This window comes from Xenopus laevis, chromosome 1L (assembly GCF_017654675.1).
Source record: "Xenopus laevis strain J_2021 chromosome 1L, Xenopus_laevis_v10.1, whole genome shotgun sequence".
Lineage (NCBI taxonomy): Eukaryota > Metazoa > Chordata > Amphibia > Anura > Pipidae > Xenopus > Xenopus laevis.
In genome coordinates this window covers 168596803-168618255 of record NC_054371.1, presented here as the reverse complement: position 1 = coordinate 168618255, position 21453 = coordinate 168596803, and the positions used below count along the sequence as shown (strand labels likewise).

Genomic DNA, 21453 nt, shown 5'->3' with positions numbered 1-21453 from the left:
TTGCTCTTTTGAAAAACAGATTTCAGTGCAGAGGTCTGCTGTAGCACCACTATTAAGTGATGGGTTTTGAGAAAAAAAACATGTTTTCCCATGACAGTATCTCTTTAGGGTTAGCCCACACAAGGAGATTCGGGGAAATTTTGTCGCCTGGCGACTAATCGCCTCTTCTTCTGGGCGACATTCTCCTCGAACTGCCTTTGCGTGTCCTCCCATCCGCTATAATGAAAAGTCACCTGCACTAAAGCACACGCGGCACTTCGTTTTCCGAAGTCGCCTCACGAGGAAAACGAAGCACCGCGTGTGCTTTAACGCAGGCGACTTTTCATTATAGCGGATGGAAGGACACGCAAAGGCAGTTCAGGATAAGACTAACTGGAAGTTGTAGGAAAAAGGAAATGGAGTTTTTCGCACACCGTTAGTAGTTAAAATCCAAAATCTTTATTAAACGATAGTCATCGGCACACACAGCATCACACTTGATGCGTTTCGGGCTACAGGCCCTTAATCATAAGCCTGAAAGGAACAGACATAGAATGGACTATATATAGGCATTCACCACAGTGACCTCCGTTGGAGATATTTCAGTAAAGATAAAACCACAGGAGAACTGGAAACCAAATTGGTTCTACCAATTGTGGGTGATCTTCTTGAAACCAATTTCAGAGAGTTTTTCAGAATAGGGTCATTGAAAATAATAGGAATATGCTTACATATTGCCTTACATATATCATCAAATTCAGCACTATACTCCGTACAAAAATAAATAGTTTTGGTTTTTTTATGTGTGTTTTGAGTGTTTTTTAACTCCTTATTGCATTTTGTTCCTGAGAGGAGACTGTTCCTGCTACGTGCCTTTTGATATGCTGAATTGATCACCTCAATCGGATAGCCCCTTTCTGCCAATTTTTTTTGAGTATTGCAGATTGTTCTTCAAAAATTTCCATAGTAGAAGAATTACGTCTATATCGCAAAAATTGGCTAAAGGGAATACTCATTTTGTAATGTCTGGGATGGCAACTGTCTGCCCTAAGGATGGTATTGCCTGTAACTGGTTTTGTATAAACTTTTGTTTCAATTTTTCCAGTTGGGGATATTCCCATTAGTTTAACATCTAAAAATTCAATACTGTCTGTATTATGGCTTGAAGTAAATTTCAAATTTAGAGAATTAATATTGAGATTTTCTATAAAGGTATTTAGGGCATCAGTTTGACCACTCCAAATAAATAGCAGATCATCAATGTAGCGACCGTACCAAATGATACAGTCGCTACATATATTTTTATCTCCAAAGATGTGGGTGCGCTCCCACCACCCCATGTAAAGGTTAGCATAGGATGGTGAGAAGGCAGCGCCCATCGCGGCCCCACATCTTTGGAGATAATATGATCCATTGAAATAAAAATTATTGTGTGTTAACAGGAAATCAAGTGCCGAAATCAGAAATAGAACACAGTCTGCAGAATATAAATGTGAATCCTGTAGCATAAAATTCACTGCCTCTAAACCTTTGGAGTGTGGTATTGATGAATACAATGATTGAACATCCATGGCAACCCAACTGTAGTGACTAAGCCATGGCATGTCCTTCAAAGTTAACAAAAGATGACCAGTGTCTTTAATGTATGACTTTAAACTTACTACAATAGGCTGAAAACATTTATCAACCCAAATAGATAAGCCTTCACTCAAAGATCCAATACTTAACACTATTGGTCTTCCCTGGGGGTTTGTGGGGGATTTATGTATTTTTGGAAGATGGTGAAATATTGGAGTAATTGGAAAATCTTGAATTAAAAAAGGTATATCTTTTACATCCACAACCCCCAGGGAGACACCCCATTTTACCAAATCGTGTCATTCAGATTGAAATTGTTTTGTGGGATTTTCAGATAATTTCAAATATGTATTAGTATCTGATAATTGACGAGTTGCTTCCAAGATGTAGTCGGTGGTGTTTAAAACTACCACCGACCCACCCTTGTCAGCCTGGAAGTTGCCTTGGAATTCTATTGTATACATTATACTAAAATGTAGTTTTACATTCCATTCCATTCCATTTTACTCCTGTGGTAGGGGTGTATACTGGAGATTGAGAGAGCACATTCACCTGCATTGATTGGATTTTGGGATGTGACATTCCCCTGCTTTTTATGGGATGGGATGGGTTATCTGGTTACCATTGTTCTGCTGATGGACTGCTGGAGGAAAGGGGGGGGTGAAATCACTTCAACTTGTACTTCAGCAGTAAAGAGTGACTGAAGTCAGAGCACAAGTCACATGACTGGGGGAACCTGGGAAACATAGTTACATAGTTACAAAAAAGGGAGGGTATATTTTTTCTTTAATAGCTTCTGCTATGTGAGAATTTGGAGCTACATTTTTCCAATGAAATACTAATACCCATCCCACAAAATATTAACCTGTTTAACAGGTTCTGCCATATTACTAGATGGAGCATGTATCGAAAATGAAGAAAACAGGAAAAAATTAGATAAAATATTTTGAGTAAAGGATCAAGGCATCATGTAGCCATCTCAGCATTCTTGTCACTCCCCCTCTAGATACATTACAATACCCTGACTAGTTCTGGGAAACATTAAATAACTTTTTTGTAACCTTTCTGAAACCTTAGAGAAAATAGTTGCCAAGGTAACATATTCCTACAAATAACTGTGTCAGGAAGATAATTTGCAGAGGTTTGCTCAAAACCAATCATTTCTATTTTAATAATCTTACTGAAAAATAAAAGAACCCAGTATATCAAAAGTATGTCACTTCTCACATTGCCCTATCAATCATTTCAAAGCTAGCCTGTGTCAAACAAACCGTCAGGCATGGCTCATAGAAATCAGAATAAATCTTTAAAAGCCTTTTGAGTAAACTCTGGAAACAAACATAATTAGCCTTTTTCTTTTTTTATATTCCTTTTTGGAATATTTCTCAATAACAAGGCTTTTTACATATTTCCAATGAAAAAAATTCTGTACTTTGTATTTCATAAAAGTACAAGGCACAATCCCAAGAGCTAAATGATGTAAGCTAGAACTTAATTATAGGAGTCCACCACAGTGTACTCTCCACTTTTTCTGTCTGGCAATGAAATATTTCTATTTTATTTGTAGTCGGATGTATGTATGACTAACCCTATATATATAGCGCTAGGTTATGCATAGCTGTACCTTTTTACAAAACAGAAAAGTACACATAAGTAGGACAAACATTGTAACTATACATATATAAGATTAGATTGAAAGCTCTTTTGGACAGGACCCTCTTCACCTCTTGTTTTAGTTATTTGTATGTAATGTAATATTTCATGTATAGTTACATAGTTAAATTGGGTTGAAAAAAGACAAAGTCCATCAAGTTCAACCCCTATAAATGAAAACCCAGCATCCACACACACACACCCCTCCCTACTTTCATATAAATTCTATATACCCATATCTATAATAGCTATAGAGTTTAGTATCACAATAGCCTTTGATATTATGTCTGTCCAAGAAGTCATCTAAGCCACTCTTAAAAGGCATTAACTGAATCAGCCATCACAACATCACCCGGATGTGCATTCCACAACCTCACTATCCTCACTGTAAAGAACCACCTACGTTGCTTCAAATGAAAGTTCTTTTCTTCTAGTCTGAAGGGGTGGCCTCTGGTGTGGTGATCCACTTTATGGGTAAAAAGGTCCCCTGCTATTTGTCTATAATGTCCTCTAATGTAAAGTGTAATCATATCCCTTCACAAGCGTCTTTTTTCCAGAGAAAACAACCCCAACCTTGACAGTCTACCCTCATAATTTAAGACTTCCATCCCACTACCCAGTTTATTTGCACATCTCTGCACTCTCTCTAGCTCATTTATATCCCTCTTAAGGAGTCCAAAACTGCACTGTATAGTCCAGATGAGGCATTACCAGAGACCTATAAAGAGGCATAATTATGTTTTCATCCCTTGAGTTAATGCACTTTTTTATGCAAAACAGAACTTTATTTGCTTTAGTAGCCACAGAATGACACTGCCCAGAATTAGACAACTTGTTATCTACAAAAACCCCTAGATCCTTCTCATTTAAGCAAACTCCCAACACACTGCCATTTAGTGTATAACTTGCATTTATATTATTTTTGCCAAAGTGCATAACCTTGCATTTATCAACATTGAACCTCATTTTCCAGTTTGCTGCCCAGTTTTCCAACTTACACAAATCACTCTGCAAAGTGGCAGCATCCTGCATGGAACCTATAGTTCTGCACAATTTAGTATCATCTGCAAAAATAGAAACAGTCCTTTCAATGCCCACCTCCAGGTCATTAATAAACAAGTTGAAAAGCAAGGGACCTAGTACAAAGCCCTGCGGTACTCCACTAACAACACTGGTCCAATTAGAAAATGTTCCATTTACCACCACTCTTTGTAGTCTATCTTTTAGCCAGTTCTATATCTAGGTACAAATACTATGTTCCAGGCCAACATTCCTTAATTTAACCAGTAACCTTCTATGTGACAATGTATCAAATGCTTTAGCAAAGTGTAAGTAAATCACATCCACTGCCATCCCAGAATCAAGGTCTCTACTTACCTTCTCATAAAAAGAAATTAAGTTAGTCTGGCAAGATCTATTACGCATAAAACCATGATGGCACAAACTCATAGTATTATGATTTGCTATGAAGTCCAGTATCTTAACCTTTATTAACCCTTTGAAAAGCTTTCCTACCACTGACGTCAGACTAACTGGCCTACAGTTTTGAGGCTGATTACGGGATCCCTTTTTTAATAGCGGCACCACATTAGCAATTCGCCAGTCTCTCGGCACTATGCCAGATCTCAATGAATCCTGAAAAATCAAGTAAAGAAGTTTGGCAATCACAGAGCTAAGTTTGCTTAGTACCCTGGCATGAATACCATCTGGCCCCGGACTTTGTTTATTTTAACATGTTCTAGTCTCTTTTGAATTTCCTCATGTGTGAACCATGCATCATTACTTGTATTACTAGAATTGGGACTATCAAGAAGGAAACCTTCATTAACTGGTTCCTCATTTGTGTAGACAGATGAAAAATATGTGTTCAGAATCTGCGCTCTTTGTTTGTTTTCATCAACCAGCTGACCCCCTCTGATATTAAAGGTCCCACACTTCCTGCTTCATTTTTTTACTATTAACATATTTAAAAAGTATTATTAGTTATTACAAGGTTCCTAGTAGGTTCTTGAACGAGCTGGAATAAAAAGTTGCCATTCAGCATATATACAAACCTACTAGCTTTTTCTGTCTTGGCAACCCCATTACCCCAGTCAAGTCTGGATAATTGAAGTCACCCATAACAACAACTTGACCCAGCTATGAAGCCGCTTGTATCTGCAAGAGTAGCTGGGCTTCATACTTGTCACTTATACGAGGTGGTTTATAACATACACCAATGATAATTCTCTTTGTAACCTTTTGCCCAGTCCAAATCTCTACCCAGAGGGATTCCACTCCCTCACCAGTGCCAGCTATGGTTATTTCTTGAGCGCATGGCTTTAATTCAGGCATTAAATACAAACACACTCCTCCCCCCTTTTTAATCCCTCTGTCCCTCCTAAAAAGGGTGTAACCATTTAAATTCACAGTCCAATCACATGTTTCATCCCACCAGGTCTCAGTGATACCAATTATATCATAATTTTTAGAGCATGCAATTAATTCTAGGTCTCCCATTTTACATGACAAACTTCGTGCATTTGCCAGCATACAACGTAGGTTACTACTTTTACTTTTGAAATTTGCATTACTTAGTGGAGAATTATATGTTAAGTTAGTATTATTTATATCTTATATATTTATTTATATTTTATCTTTATAATAAACCAATGTATGTATAAACCAATTTATTGTACAGTGCTGTGGAATATGGTAGTGCTTTATAAATACATGTTATTATTATTATATTATTATAATAATAATAAGTTACACAGAGTGAAAGATGTCCCTGTCCTGTATAGCTTACAGCCTAAATGGGTGGATAACATACAGGCACTAATAAGATGGAAAAATGGTTTAGGTGCTAAGACTGGGCCATAAAATGTTTTAGGGCCCCAAAATGAAGAGTTTCTTTAAAAGGTTGAAAAGATGTTCCCTACAGAGACATTCGGAGGAGGAATGCCAAAGGGAGATTTGTTAGCTCTCCCGCTAAATTTCCTGCATACTAATTCCCATGCTCTGGACCCTATGAGATAAGGCTTGCACCTGGGTGCGCTGGCATCTGAATGGGGGAGGCAGAAAGGGGGAAATGGAGGGGGGGGGAACAAGTGGTGTCAGCCTAGGGCCCTATGTTTAAATCTGGACCTGGCAAATAGGTTCGATCTTGGGACTAGTGTGCAACAGCTTTTGGCATAATATAATTAATTGAATTAGATATATATCTGTGACTATAGAATAATGGGTGGAACATGTTTTTTTCTAGATAGTGTGTCTTTACATAATATGAAGCACTGTGCCAACAATCTAACAACCAAACAATACTTAACCAAACATAAAGAAAACTATATTTTGCTATTAACATATAGTTTAAAATGAAGCAGAAGACACAAGGAAACAATTACAATTGTGCCCATTAAAGTGCTATATAAAAGTCTTTGTACCTACATGCACCCATCCATGTCTGTGCTGTGAACAAAATTACCTTTTGCAGCTACTTTGGCACAGTGCAGTGCACACTGCCACAGGGAAGCTCTGTATCTAACTATTGCCTGGTTCAGGCAGTAAATACAAGGGTCTCTTTATATATTGCACTCATAGGTGCTCAATGGTGAGTCATCTGAATCATATACAAGGTGTGCATGTGCCACCCCTTACCATGCAGGTTTAAGTTGCACCCAGTAGTACAATTGCATACCACCCAACATTTGAAAAATAGAAATAGGCACAAAAATATCTGCAGAATGGCAAAAATATGTGTTCTAACAGTTCTGCTAATGAAGGTGAAATTGCCCTTTAAGATGCTAGTCTCAGTTCCCCCAAAAGGCCCTGCTAATTTTATTAGTTACAATTGTACCTAAGTACAAGTGAAGCGTATTCTGGGCTCTCTGCCAAAAGCCTCTTATTTCATTAAAATTGAGAAACAATGTACCCTTTTCTGGCATCAGTGCAGGAGATCTTAGAGAAACACAGGACATTTCAGTGAGTAACCCGGACTACAGGCTGATGAGCTGTCACAATCGTGACTGTCCAGGAAAACCGGGACAGTTGAAAGGTATGCAATTCTTTGAAAGAATGTTGCTTTATGGGTAAAACATCGCTAATTGTGCCGATTTCTTTTTGTATGTTGCACTCATTTAAAAAAAAAAAACTGAACTGTAAAATCAAATCAGTCAAACATGACAAGATATTTGTTTAGCTTGCAATAGGAATGACATTCCTGGTTTCTGAGCTTTCAGGATTCTGTTTCAATGCATTCCAATACTACGATTTAAATAGAAGATTTATTTGAGTGGGTTTAGGCTTATTTTGTATTACCATGGATATACTGGCAAGTGGCAATGCATCATTATCTCCCAAAAGACCAGCCAGTCAGGATTCCAACTTCTTATAATTATGTTTAATTGACAATAATATTTTATACAAAATAAAAAAAAATACCTGGCTGTAAAGCTAATCACTCTCATCCACATTTCAGCCTGCGAATATCTAGATCAACTATTAAAGCAACATAAAAGCTTAGTGTCTGTATTTTCAGTTTACGTGATTCAGAATAGAAATTGCCAATTATACAGAGTCAGAAACACTAAATAAAATATTGTTCCAATCCTTTTTTCCCTTTTTACCTGTGTACCTGTGCCTAGCTGTATTCAAGTGAACAAGCTGTGATTAAGGAGGTGACAAGGGCATATAAACAAACAGTACACAAGAAATGCCTTGTGTGAGCTAGGGAAGTACAGATGCAGGGTAAAACACAAAGCACATATTGAATTCCTGGTGTTTTATCTGACAGGCATTCTAACTTATAACTAATAATTCTCCTGGCCACAACTTTCTCCCCTTACCCAGTTCTACCTGATTCCATTAAAGGGCAAAATATACACCTGTGTTCAACTTGAGTACAGCATGGGTAGACTGTGCAGTCTATTAATAAAAGAAAACATTACCAATATTTACAATAATTTATTAAGTAAATCTGCCCAGAATAAACAAGCCACTTCCTTCCCTAGTTGTCCCCAATGTATCAGGCTTACAGAAATACACTGTGACTGTTGCTTTACTTACCTGCCTTTTCCTCCCACACAAGAAATTGGAAAATAAAAAGACTTTCAACTTCAACGTTCTGCACTAATCAGGGCAAATCTATATGTAATGGTCTAAAAACCAAGTTCAAAACAACAATATGTTCAACACAAGCCCTTTTCATTAAAATCAATGAACACAGGTGAGCACAGGTGTATATTACAAAGTGAAGTGGTAATCTGTAAGGCACTCCTCAGCAAATATGAAATAGTACCCTGGGTCAGTGCACTTTTCAGTAAAGAGGAATGCTGGTGGGGTCTAAAATATATTTATTAGAGGGTACCTAACACAAGTTACTAACACTTTATTTGTCCTTTAAGGTTACAGTGCTAAAGTTCTTTAAAGGGGTGGTTCACCTTTAGGTTACATTTTAGTATGTTATAGAAAAGCCAATTCTAAGCAACTTTTCAATTGTCCTTCATTATTTTAATTTTTTTTATTTTTTTAATTTTAAAGGGGAACTCCACAAAAACACAACTTTAGTTTTTTGAAAAGTAAACATAATTTCAAGCAACTTTGCAATATACATCAATTTAAAAATATGCAGATTTTTTTGATTTTTAATGGTTTGGAACAGTTCCCTAAGCATAGCCCCCTGTTCTCCTGCTGGTCTGTCTGACTACTTTGCTGAGCTGGCTGTCTACCGGTACTTTGTATCAGCAGCCAGCTGTCCTTAGCCTGCTTCCTCCAAATCCCACAATTCCCTGCACACCAATTATCAGTACAAGACTGTACTACTAAATAAAAAACTTGATCTAGATTAAAACATTATATTATTACACAGTATGCCCTACTGTCTTGTATAACACAAAGAACAATGCACACGTCAAGTAGACAGCTAACCCAAAATGGAAACACTTGTAATAAGTTTCTCATGGCAGCACTTAAATAGGTAGCTAGAGAGGGTGCTGACCTATTTAAAAAAGCTTTTAATGCCCTCTGATTTCCAAGGGGTAAACTGCAAAGTTTTTTTTTATAGGAAAAAAAAATATCCAAGAATTATTACAGGATAGCAGAGAGCAGCCAGATCTTTTGTCTTAAATCTTTCTTCCTTGTGCTGTGGAAGAGATTTTCATTCCCTGGGCAGAAACTAACATGTGGATTATGTTAATAATAAGAACTTGAAACAAAACAGCAAAACAATGCCGTGTTTGTTAATTTCATCCCATTGTCCCAGGTCTTTCCTAGTTTGTTCTTCATCTTTTCCCTTGAAAGTAAAACATATTGTGGGGATTCACTCAAATGGCAATACTTCATCAGAGGAGGATATCTCTGTGTATCTTGTGCTTGTGTTTTATTCACAGAAGTTTTTCTTTGCAATAATAGAGCAATTTTCAATTCAGACAACATAAGCAAACTAAAGTTCATGTGTCCTACACAAGAACAGACTGGTCTGTGGACAGATCACAGCAACCTGCTTTGGGAAGTGCCTCAGCCACTAATAACGCCATTTATTTCAGAACAAAAATTTTCCTCAGCTTTTTATCTGCACGAAAAAACACACAGAGAACTCACCCACCATTGCTCCACTTATCCTAGATGATGACTCTAACATTATTAACTCTGTAAGCATATCAGTGTGGACAAGTGGGCGTGGTTTGCGCCCCGTTCATGGTGCTGTAGTGGTGGGTGGTTACTATGACCAAGGAGGTACAGTGGGCGGACTGGCTCGTGATGTACACAATGGAGACAGCTTACAGCGGTGTATGCCGGTATGCGGTTACTCTCAGACTGGCTGCGCTGCTACGCTGTGCAGCACCTATTAGCTTGACAATGCAGCGTTCCTAGGTGTCTTGACGCATGGATATGGGGGGCGTGACATTGTGTACGTCACAAGCCAGTCCGCCCACTGTATCTCCTTAGTCATAGTAACCACCCACCACTACAGCACCATGGACATCCGTCAATGCGATATTACCTTTATTTTAGCGTTTGCATTTTTTGAGCTTATTGAAATATTTAGATACTGTATCAGGATTATCATTTTTCCACTCTGATGAAAAAGTCTGGATGCTTTATTATAATTGCAAATAAAAATTAAAAAAGAAATCAAATAGCACTTGTACTACTTGATTTAAGATAAGTGGATAAAAATCCGCATTGAAGGACAAACAATTATATATAGTGGCTGCCTAGGGCATATTTAAACAAGTAAACATGGACAAAATGTTCTTGAGAAACTCAATCACATGTTCCACTGGTAGCTGCTTTCCCACATACTATAATCAGCTGATAGTACTTTGCGTGCTGCAGTATTCCTTGAGAAGATTGAGGTAATGTAAACAATTATATCCATGTAAACGGTAAATCTGAAACTCAATGAATCTCTCTTCAGCTGTCGTGCAGCAATGAAAAGCTGCTCTGTGAATTGAGGCCCATCAAATGTTTTCCTATATATCGTAATACACAACTTTACTTGCTCTATCTTTTCCCGCTTGTTCTACAGTGGAATTTGAATTTTATTTAATGTAATACTTTTACTATTCTGATTATAATCCCTAATCTGCACAATGACAAAGAGGACCAATGGTTGCCAATTCTCCCTACTGAGATGCAATTGGGCCACACAGTAACTCCTTCAGTAGTGCTACATGTTACTGTTATTAATGGAAATATGTCATACATAACAAGCTTTTAGTATTGACATGTTATCAGGAATGGTATAAGACTGCTGAGACTGCCACAGTGTCATCATTGTAGCATTTGTACATTAAAAGAACAGAAACATCAAAAAATAAAATAGTTTTAAAGTAATAAAAATATAATGTAGTGTTGCCCTGCACTGGTAAAACTGCTGTGTTTGCTTCAGAAAGGAGAAAAGGCTCAGGTTATACAGCAGATTGCAGATAAGATCTATAGAACATAATGGTGTTATCTGTTATCCACTATTTAACCTGTGCCATTTAGCCTTTTTCAATTTCGGCTATTGCTACACAGCATGTGTCTCTGCCCTAAAAGCTTTATAGGGCAATCTCTACATCAGCTGGCTTGGCCTACTCTCAACTAAATCGTTAGAAGAGCAAGTCCAGGAAAATCAGAAAGCATTTCTTTTGTAAGCAAAAGTACTTGCTTCTTCAGCCACCTTGAACTCTAGGTATGCAGCAAAGTCCTTTTTCTGTTTTATCCAAACAGTTTATGCCCCATAGCTATTTGGCCTGACTGCTATTTTCACTTACTTGTTAACCCATGACATTTTAAGCCATACCCTTCCTGGCAACTCTTTGTACAGTGTTGTGACATAGACAATAATGTAAGATTTCTATTTAGAACAGTCAACGTCTACAACAATTGATAGGTGCAAATGAAACATATACAACTGAAGCTAAATAACTATTATGTTTCATGGCAGTATGTACTTACCCCTCGGTGCAGATTCAGGGATCGGAGTTCACGGCAGCCATCTTCCAGGTCTTCGTGTCTTCTTCTGGCGCTTCAGCAATTTTGGCACATGCGCAGTTGTCGCGAACTGAGAATGCATGCGCAGCCACGCCGGTCTCGTTGTCAGATTACCGAAGACCCAAAGATTGCTGCTGTGAACCCCGATCCCCGAATAAGTGCTGTAGTTATTAAACAAAAATAGCTGGCACTTGTTTATCAATATACAGAAATCATAATTACTGAACATGTTGACAATATAATAAATACCAGTATATGACAGTATATAAAATACCAAATCTGTGCACTGGCAGCATTATGGAACATTTTGGATCCCTTAAAGTGCTTAAATAAGTGCTGAAGGTGTGAGGAATTGATATTTAAAGGGGTTCACCTTTAAATTAACTTTTAGTATGATATAGAGAATGCTATTCTGAGACAATTTGCAATTGGTCCTAGGTTTTTATTACTTGCAGTTTTTGATTAATTTAGCTTTTTGTGCAGCAGCTCTGCATTTTGGAATTTCATCAGCTATCTGGTTGCTAGGGTCCAATTTAACCTAGCAACCAGGCAGTGGTTTGAAAGAGAGGCAAGAATATGAATAGAGAAGGGCCTAAACAGAAAGATATGTAATAAAAAGTAACAATAACAATAAAATGTAGCCTCATAGAGAAATAGTTTTTTGCTTGCTGGGTCAGTGACCGCCATTTCAAAGCTAAGTAAGTTAAGTTGAAACACCCTTTTAAACCACCTGCCAACAAGTCGGCAAATATATAATCTTACCCCTATATGTAATAAAAGGCACTATGTTTGCCCATGAGCAGTAACCCATAGCAACCAATAAGATGTTTGCTTTTAAACAGGCGACCCTAAATGCTGCCTGCTGATTGGTAGCAATGGGTTACTGCACCTGGGCAAACTTAGTGCCTTTTATTACATAACCCCATTTGCCTGCTTTATCAGTAAGCAACTAAATGAACTAATAATGTCTTATTATATGGGGCAGGATTATCAAAATGTGAGATTAGAGCTTACCACCAAAAAACTCCACTTCCTATTGATTCCTAAGGGATTTTTAAAAGCGTATTTATCAATGGTTGAAAATTAGAGTTCACCATTTGATAAATAAACTTGTAACAATCCCATCGGAATGAATAGAAAGTGTGTGAGTTTTTCTGTAGTGAGCTTTCTCACATTTGGGTAAATCTGCCCCCAAGTATTAAGTGTGAAAGCAGCAGTGTAATGTTCCCTCTAACTACTTCTTGGTTGTGTGTGCAAAAAATATAAAAACTTGTGTGCTCTAGTCATAATAAATACAAAATTTCATGTTTTCACACAAAAATCTTTGTGCACACTACTTTTTTTTGTCTGCACTGTCCTCAGTGCAAAAGCACAGTTTAAGGTGGCTGAAGATGCACAGATATCATATGAAATTAAGTTTTGTAAGATATTCAGTGTGTGTGTGGCAGAAGTTGAGCAAAATACGTGAATATCAGTTGGCTCGTCAATCTGCCAAGTCTGAAAATTTAGATTTTGAACATCACCCAGTGTTTACTGCTGAATTGTCAGGTCCAGGTAGAATTTTACTGTTTCTACCTTTATATCTGACGATTCAGCTCTAAATGACCAATGGTCACAGGAAAGATTGTAATTGTTACGTCAATGGCCACCTTTAGAAGAAACATTGAAGGAAACTATATCCCCCCTAATATAATCTGCACAGGAAGAAATCTAGCATTCTGATACAATTAATATGGATGTACACTATTCCCTTGCATATATAGCTTCATAATGCACCACACAGTTGCTTTAATATCATGTATCTGATGGTCCGATTCATTTTGCAGTTATGTTAATGTAAGATTTATAAAGAGACAATGACTGCAAGGTATCAAACTATAAAATAATACACCACAAAATGAAATAAAGCCAGAAGACATTTACTAGTGCTATATCGGGAATTATCCCATGGGTAAGAGTACAGACTCAATGTCAACCACTGATATTAGTGTCTCCCTCCCAGCTGGGAAAGGAAAGGATTATTTTGTTGAGTGGTTCTGCTAATTATTTAAAACTATTTCTGGGTGCTTTAACAGATCTTGATTCATTATTTAAACTATCAATACAATGGCTAATAGTTATAGGGGAAAAAAAGGTAAAATCACTGGGAGGGGGCAAGTTGTTAGGCACATCCCTGTGATTCCAGTCACTTAGCTGCTCCTGTGTGCCTCCTCTTCAAAAGACCCACTAGCCCAAAGTACATTTTGCTGAGCACTGTAGCAACATCTTTTTCAAACGTTTTGTAAGACTTTTGAGTAAATTTGCAGTGCAGAACTTTTTCCTGTACTGCAAATGCACCCTCCTGGAGTTGGCATGGGGATAGCTGGGAGAAAGAAAGAAAATGTCAGTGCCGACCAGTACCCTGGGATGGCGTGTTTTTTGAAGCAGAGGAGCACCAGGCAAGGGACTACAATCATTACAAGGTGGCTACCAACTTGGTACCCTCAAGTGATTTTAGCTTTCCTTCTCCTTTAAGAATGACACCAGAGTCTGGAAGAAAATCCATAAATGACAGTTAAAACACAGAAAATGCTACAAAAAACTGCTAATGCTACTTACTTAAAGTCTGCTGCTAACAAGTTAAAGCCATTGTACAGATGTCCTTCAGCAGATATCTTCTTCAGGTACGAGAAGCTATCTATCTCAGATGTCAGGAAATTGGTCACCAGAGACCCTGCAAGAGATATGAAAACATTATGAAGAATAGGGAGCTTACGCAATTAGAAAATAGTTTGCTTTATCCCTGACAGTTGACATACATGTTCTCCTCTTTAAATATGTAATTGAAAGGGTAGTACAGGTATGGTATCTGTTATCCGGAAACCCGTTATTCAGAAAGCTCCAAATTATGGAATGGCCATCTTTTTATCTGTGATAATGAAACAGCAACTTGATCTAAAATACCATCCTAATAATATTTATACGTGAATTATTTTGAGCTGTGGTTTGGATACACAACTTAAAAGGATAACAACAATAAAAAAAGCACCTCCCTATAGCCACTTTAGAATTGGAATGTCACAAAATTAGCTCAAATTGATCATCAGTGACAAAGCACATCCTTCTCATCACCTTCACATATGAAAGGACCACAAAGTTTCTTAACCAAAAGAGGTGAAAACTATAAAGCAGATGTGGCTCTACTATACAGTTTTACTTTGAAAGCAGCTAGTAAGTTGCAGGTAAAACTTAGTCCCTTTGTAAAATGTATAATTAAGCAATTGAATTCTTATTGAATCAGATGAAAATTAAGCGTAGGACTGGCCTGATATGGGATGACTTTGACGTAGTTGGCCATCTTAAATATATTGCAATATATGGACAAACAATCCCTGTGTTGTTTAAAGGGTAAGGCATTTTTTATTAGCAGTATGCACAAAATGTCTCTGTCTTAAATATATTGATAATGCGTTGAGTGCAGAGGATCTCTTGTAGTTGACTATATGTATTTTGTGGTCACACCCTCATTGCACCCCCGCCTAATGGTTTTAAAAAATAGTGGTGAGCACAACTTTCCCTTGTTTGTTATAGTTATACAGGAGCAGTGACCAGCTCCATGTTGTAGCTCCCACCCTTCCCAGCTATAGTCAGGTGATCCCACTTGTGTCTAATAAAAGGGCAGCCAAGTTTGGGAGTTTTACTTTGAAAGCAGCTAGTAAGTTGCAGGTAAAACTTAGTCCCTTTGTAAAATGTATAATTAAGCAATTGAATTCTTATTGAATCAGATGAAAATTAAGCGTAGGACTGGCCAGATATGGGATGACTTTGACGTAGTTGGCCAGCTTAAATATATTGCAATTTATGGACAAACAATCCCTGTGTTGTTTAAAGGGTAAGGCATTTTTTAGTAACAGTATGCACATAATGTCTCTGTCTTAAATATATTGATAATGGGTTGAGTGCAGAGGACTCTTGTAGTTGACTATATGTATTTTGTGGTCACACCCTCATTGCACCCCCGCCTAATGGTTTTAAAAAAAAATAGTGGTGAGCACAACTTTCCCTTGTTTGCTCTACTATACAATGAAATATCTAGAACAGGGGTGCCCAAAAGGTACAGGATCTACCAGAAGACCTTTAGGGCAGAGACACACGTGGCAATTCGGGGAGATTAGTTGCCCACCGTCAAATTTCCTCTTCTTTGGGGCGACTAATTTCCCCGAACTGCCTTCCCGCCGGCTAGAAAATCGCCAGCGGGATGGCACTCGGAGCGACTAATCTCCCCGAATTGCCGCGTGTGTCTCTGCCTTTAGCTGGGGATCAGTACATCTCAACAAACAGCTCGTCTAAATCAGCCTCCTATTTCATGCTTTTCATTCAGTATTATTGATGTGGATTATGGTCACAAGCATACAAAAATATAAGGCTGTAAAACAATTACACTTGGCAATAACTGCCATATTGCTTGTTTAGAAGAATGAAAATTGCCATACAGACCGTTTTTCGGTATATTTAAAATTGAAAGTAAATTGAAAACCTCCATACCTCGGCCCTTAGCGTGAAGGTCAATTTTGGGCTGTAAATAATTGGTGAGAGCAGCAAACTTTCCTCTTTTATTGATCCCTAGCCAAGTTCCACCTTCTTTTCCTGACTCCATGTCCAAACCTGTGGTGACAGATAAGGATAATCAACATAGCTTGATCTTCTGGTTACAGTCTCACAGTCTCATGTAATTACAACCAAACATAAGATAATTTGAAGGATGGTCTTCCCACTAGTGTTTTGCATATACATACCACTGAGTATATCATTATTGCTCCCCCAAAAATCAGCTAACTTTGAAGGTCGGTGATAGAATTCATCACGATTGGCTGCTAGGATGAGCCTGAAATTAATGAAAAATTCAGAAAAGTTATATTATTAAATTTTGCTATTGCTTAAGACATTTACCCTCACAATAAGAACCCTTTTCAATTGAAAAATAATATATTCAAGGTTGCAAATCTGTTGCACAGAAAGCTTGGAGTCTGGGGTTTTCCAGATAATGGATCTTTTCTTAAACATTTCTGGGAATCTTTTGCAATGTAAGTAAGCCTTTCTGAAAGAGCATTTTATTAATTGGCCATGGCCAGCCTGCTATATATATGTGGCCCAATGGCCCAGCCAATTAAAAATCTTAATCCTAGCATATCATACCATATGGAATATATTTAACATACACAAATACATAATATAACTAACACACTATGTAAATGAAACAATCGTCTGGGTATAAGCATATATTGTATGTATAAAATATTCAGTAGATGAATACATGGGTTCTCTGATATCCAAAGACTCCAATTACATGAAGGCCAGCTCCCATAGAACCCATTTTCAACAAATGATTATAATTTTTTTAATTAATTTCCTTTCCTCTGCAGTAATACTACAAAGTATCTTGTACTTGATGTAACTAAGCTGCATAAATTCATATTGATGGCAAAAAAAATGTATTTAATGTTCAAATGGTTTTTAGTAGACTTCAGATATGGTGATCCAAATTACAGAAAAAAAACTCCAGTTCCAGGCATCTGGATAATTAGGGTTGTCACCTGGCCAGTATTTTACCAGCCTGACTCCAATGTTATTAATAGGTTAAAAAATGTAAATATATAGGCAGGCCGGTATTTTTTTCCCAAAAAGTTGGCAACCTATGGATGATAAATCCCAATGGATTAACTGTTGTTAAATTGCACTGGTTCATAATTATCAAGATAACTAACAAGGCTACTGTATTAAAGTTATACTGACTCTGTAGTCACAAATCTGTAATTAATGCAGAAATGCTAGCCCCAATGAACAGATATTTTGAGGATGGCACTGTATTTTCATATCTACAGCAGTCAGTATTGTATTTGAGCTATTTATCTTTTAAAGGAAAACTATACCCCCAAAATGAATACTTAAGCAACAGATAGTTTATATCAAATTGAATGACATATTAAAGAATCTTACCAAACTGGAATATATATTTACATAAATATTGCCCTTTTACATCTCTTGCCTTGAACCACCATTTCGTGACTCTATCTGTGCTGCCTCAGAGATCACCTGACCAGAAATACTACAACACTAACTGTAACAGGAAGAAGTGTGGAAGCAAAAGGCAGAACTCTGTCTGTTAATTGGCTCATGTGACCTTACATGTGGTTTGTATGTGTGCACAGTGAATCTTACGATCTCAGGGGGCGGCCCTTATTTTTTAAAATGGCAATTTTCTATTTATGATTACCCAATGGCACATACTACTAAAAAAGTATATTATTATGATAATGGTTCATTTACATGAAGCAGGGTTTTACACATGAGCTGTTTTACTCAGTATCTTTTAATAGAGACCTACATTGTTTGGGGGGTATAGTTTTCCTTTAAGTGGTTTATCTATTAAGTGAGTCAATCGTATCTGGTGTATTTTCAGAGCTACAGCAGTGAGTCGTTATTGTTTTACGCTATTTATCTTCTAAGATATCGGGCTATGATGGCATTAGCCTCCTGTTCTTCTGCACCCGGAACAAGTGTTATGTCCCAATGCAAGCACAATTATGGTGAAGAAATGCAAAAATCTTAAATTCTCGCACCAAAATCCGATATTAATGATTAGGATGGCCAAACATTTTAATTATCATCACATTTAATGGGGGAATGTAATATGTTTCATTAGCGCAAAAAAATGTTCGAAAAGAACATTGTGAATGTTAACGACCATGTTTGTGTCCTTTTTGACTGAATAAAGACCTCAACGACTTCCTCACAAAGTTTGTGACCAAATGACTTTTGTGAACATTTGGAGTGTATGTAATAAAATGTCACAATTGCAAAATGTATTTTGCAACAAAATATTTAACCAAACTCCAGAAACTCCTTTGTTTGGCGATGTAATATTTGCCAGCAAATGATTTTATATTGCGAGCAGTGCTAAACATTCACAAAAACGCCATTTTAACATTGCTTGAAATTTTTAATTACATTTCCCCTCAAGTGTTTTATCCCTACTTCATTACTGATTCAAGGTCTAATGCCTCACCCTACACAATCAGTATGACAGCTCCTACACATGAATTAATACAAATATTCCAACAGACATTTCAGTGCACCCATGGAGTAATGTCATTATAATTTGCGGTGTGTTTCAGGGAAACATATGTATGATGAACCTTTGTCTATAATTTTGCTTTGAAGTACTCTTGATAATGATACCATGCATTTAGCAATAAAGAAATGCCCAGCAAGCAATATGACATAAACAATAACAAATGTATATTATGGCTGCAATGCAAAATCTGGTCTCTGGAAGTAAGTGGTTTACAGGGTATCAATAACTGCAAAAAAGGCCATCCTTTTTCATTCTGCCCCAAGAGGTAATCATTTGATCCACTATATTATCTACTAATTTGGGACTTTTGAAGCTACATGCTGAAAACTCTTATGATTGCCAGGCTTACATGGAATGTACTTTAGCCATCTCCTGGCAGAATGATAAAGCAGTCAATCCAAGCAGTTGTTTGAACACAGGCACAAGGCTGACCTCCTGTTAGGCAAGCACAGGGTGCCAACAATGTACAGAGATAAAAGGATGTTCAAAGAGCCTTAGAAGAGGCTGACTGATCTAATTGATGTGGCTTCTGTTGTGTTCAGTAGCAATGCTGTATGCATATTACAGCTAAAATATAAGCAAATGAGCTATTCCCTGCTTATTAAAATAGATTATCATCCAAACCTCATCCATTCAATTAAATGCATATACTGAGCTGGTACAATATGATCTAAGTAATAATGAGTACATTCTTACTGCAGGAATACAGGGAAAAAATAATTAAATGTAATTTTGTTTGGTAGGAAATTTTTTGAATCATATCAAAATAATCAACAGATGTGGACAGACTAAAATGCATCAAACAAAATACACATTTTTGTGTGGGTACTAGAATTCACTAGAATTCAGTTTTGAAATTGGATAAATCTGATGGCTTTTGCAAGTTTTGGATTCTGCTGGATCCTTATTGTTCAGAAGAATCAATTCCAAACCCCTAGTTACTTGATTTTAATGCACTCAAACCCTTAGTTTTTTTTCCCTCAGATTTTAACATGCAAATCTGAGGGAAAGAAGAGAGAGAGAGAGAGAACAAATTAATGTTCAATGGCATCAATAATAAAAGCTACAGCCTTATTTGCCAAAGAGGATAACAAAGGAAAATGGGTTTATGTGCCAGAAGGGATTCCTGTCTTTCGATATTTGAAGCTGATGCAAACACACATTTATATAGCGCCAACATATTTCGTAGCACTGTAAAATGAGATTACAGATGCAATGTGGTTACATTAGTGTTTCTTGCAGCAAAAAGGGGAGAGCTACAAAAGGGAAAAATATACAGCAATCGGTTCTTCAATGCTTTCCACAACAACATGCTAGGTAATCTATAAAGAGATACAAAAATTGAGGTACAAATTCCTCCTTCAAAATATTGTACTGCCATTTTTTTTTAACTGAAATTACAAAAAACAAAAACATGAGAGCTCATTGCTAGTAATGGGTACAGTACTATTCCCATTAGAATGTTACACAGAGGCCCATTTATCAAAGTCCGAATTTATCTCAATATTAACTGAAAAAAACTTAGACTAAATCCGTAAGGGTTTTTTTCTTTGTATTTATCAATACACTTTCCTGAAAACTTTGTTTGCGGGGAAAAAATCAGAATTTTATGAATTTTTCGAAATTTCCACCAGAATTGGACTTTTGCCCAATTTTAAATTTTTCAGAGGACCAGAAATAAATGGTGTAAAATCAGGAAAATATATTATGCATAATATATAGGTGGGACCACAAAACAACAATGTAAAATGAGGGAAAATTTAAAATCAGGGGATGTAAAATTGAGGTTCTGCTGTATACAGTATATATATACAGTATATATATATATATATATATATATATATATATATATATATATATATATATATATATATATATATATATATTACCCTTTGTATCTATGAGACATAGGGCACAGCTCTCCTATTGTACTGGCTACTATTAGGTTTTGGCCCATGCACCAGGGTAAACGTTAGTCATCATTTTTACAAGGGTTCCAAAATTTTATATCACTTAGAAATCAACATTTTCTAAAACAAAAAAATATATAACAAAGGCATTGTGGTGGGTTTTAAACTGCAGTAAGGAATTAATAAACTGCAAAAACAGTCACCCAATTTGTTTTACTAAAAATACAATACATACTTATCTTATAAGCATACAGTTACATCCATTCTTTTCTATTTACCAGATGCAAAAGAAAATTGAGTTAACGTGTCTTTCATTTTTGCAATGTATTTAAAACATTACCCAAGATTACATTTCTACAGTGGTCATTCAGCAGAACTATTATGGCCAGTAGACACTGAAGTTAAATGGGATATGATATTTATCACAACTTTTGGCACCATACAACATTAATTCTTAGTCTAAAAGCCATTATTTTTAAATTACTGATGCACAGTCAATGACCAAATTAAATGAAAAAACAATTAAGATTTTTTTTTTATATATCTTTCCCAATGTGGTAATATGATGATAGACCACAGCTGCCCTTAATACAGTCTCTAAACTAAAGTAAATCCTTAATTACTGAAAAAAAATCCTTCATTTTTTAGTATTGCTGTCCAGACTACTGCTTATCCTCCTCCATGATTGATTAACTGTACTATACACTCCCCTTATACAATCCCTTCCGACAATTATTCTTCTCTCCATAGACACACTTCCAC

The 21453-nt window shown here is 36.7% G+C and overlaps 1 protein-coding gene across 1 annotated transcript in view; it reads right to left on the bottom strand.

Annotated features, from left to right (window-relative positions):
- The window catches only part of tango2.L (transport and golgi organization 2 homolog L homeolog), a 49535-nt gene that overhangs the window by 22258 nt on the left and 5824 nt on the right, over positions 1 to 21453 (bottom strand). The window contains 3 exon segments of the mRNA NM_001090225.1: positions 14266 to 14380; positions 16192 to 16311; positions 16443 to 16531. Coding sequence (NP_001083694.1) covers positions 14266 to 14380; positions 16192 to 16311; positions 16443 to 16531 — 324 coding nt within the window.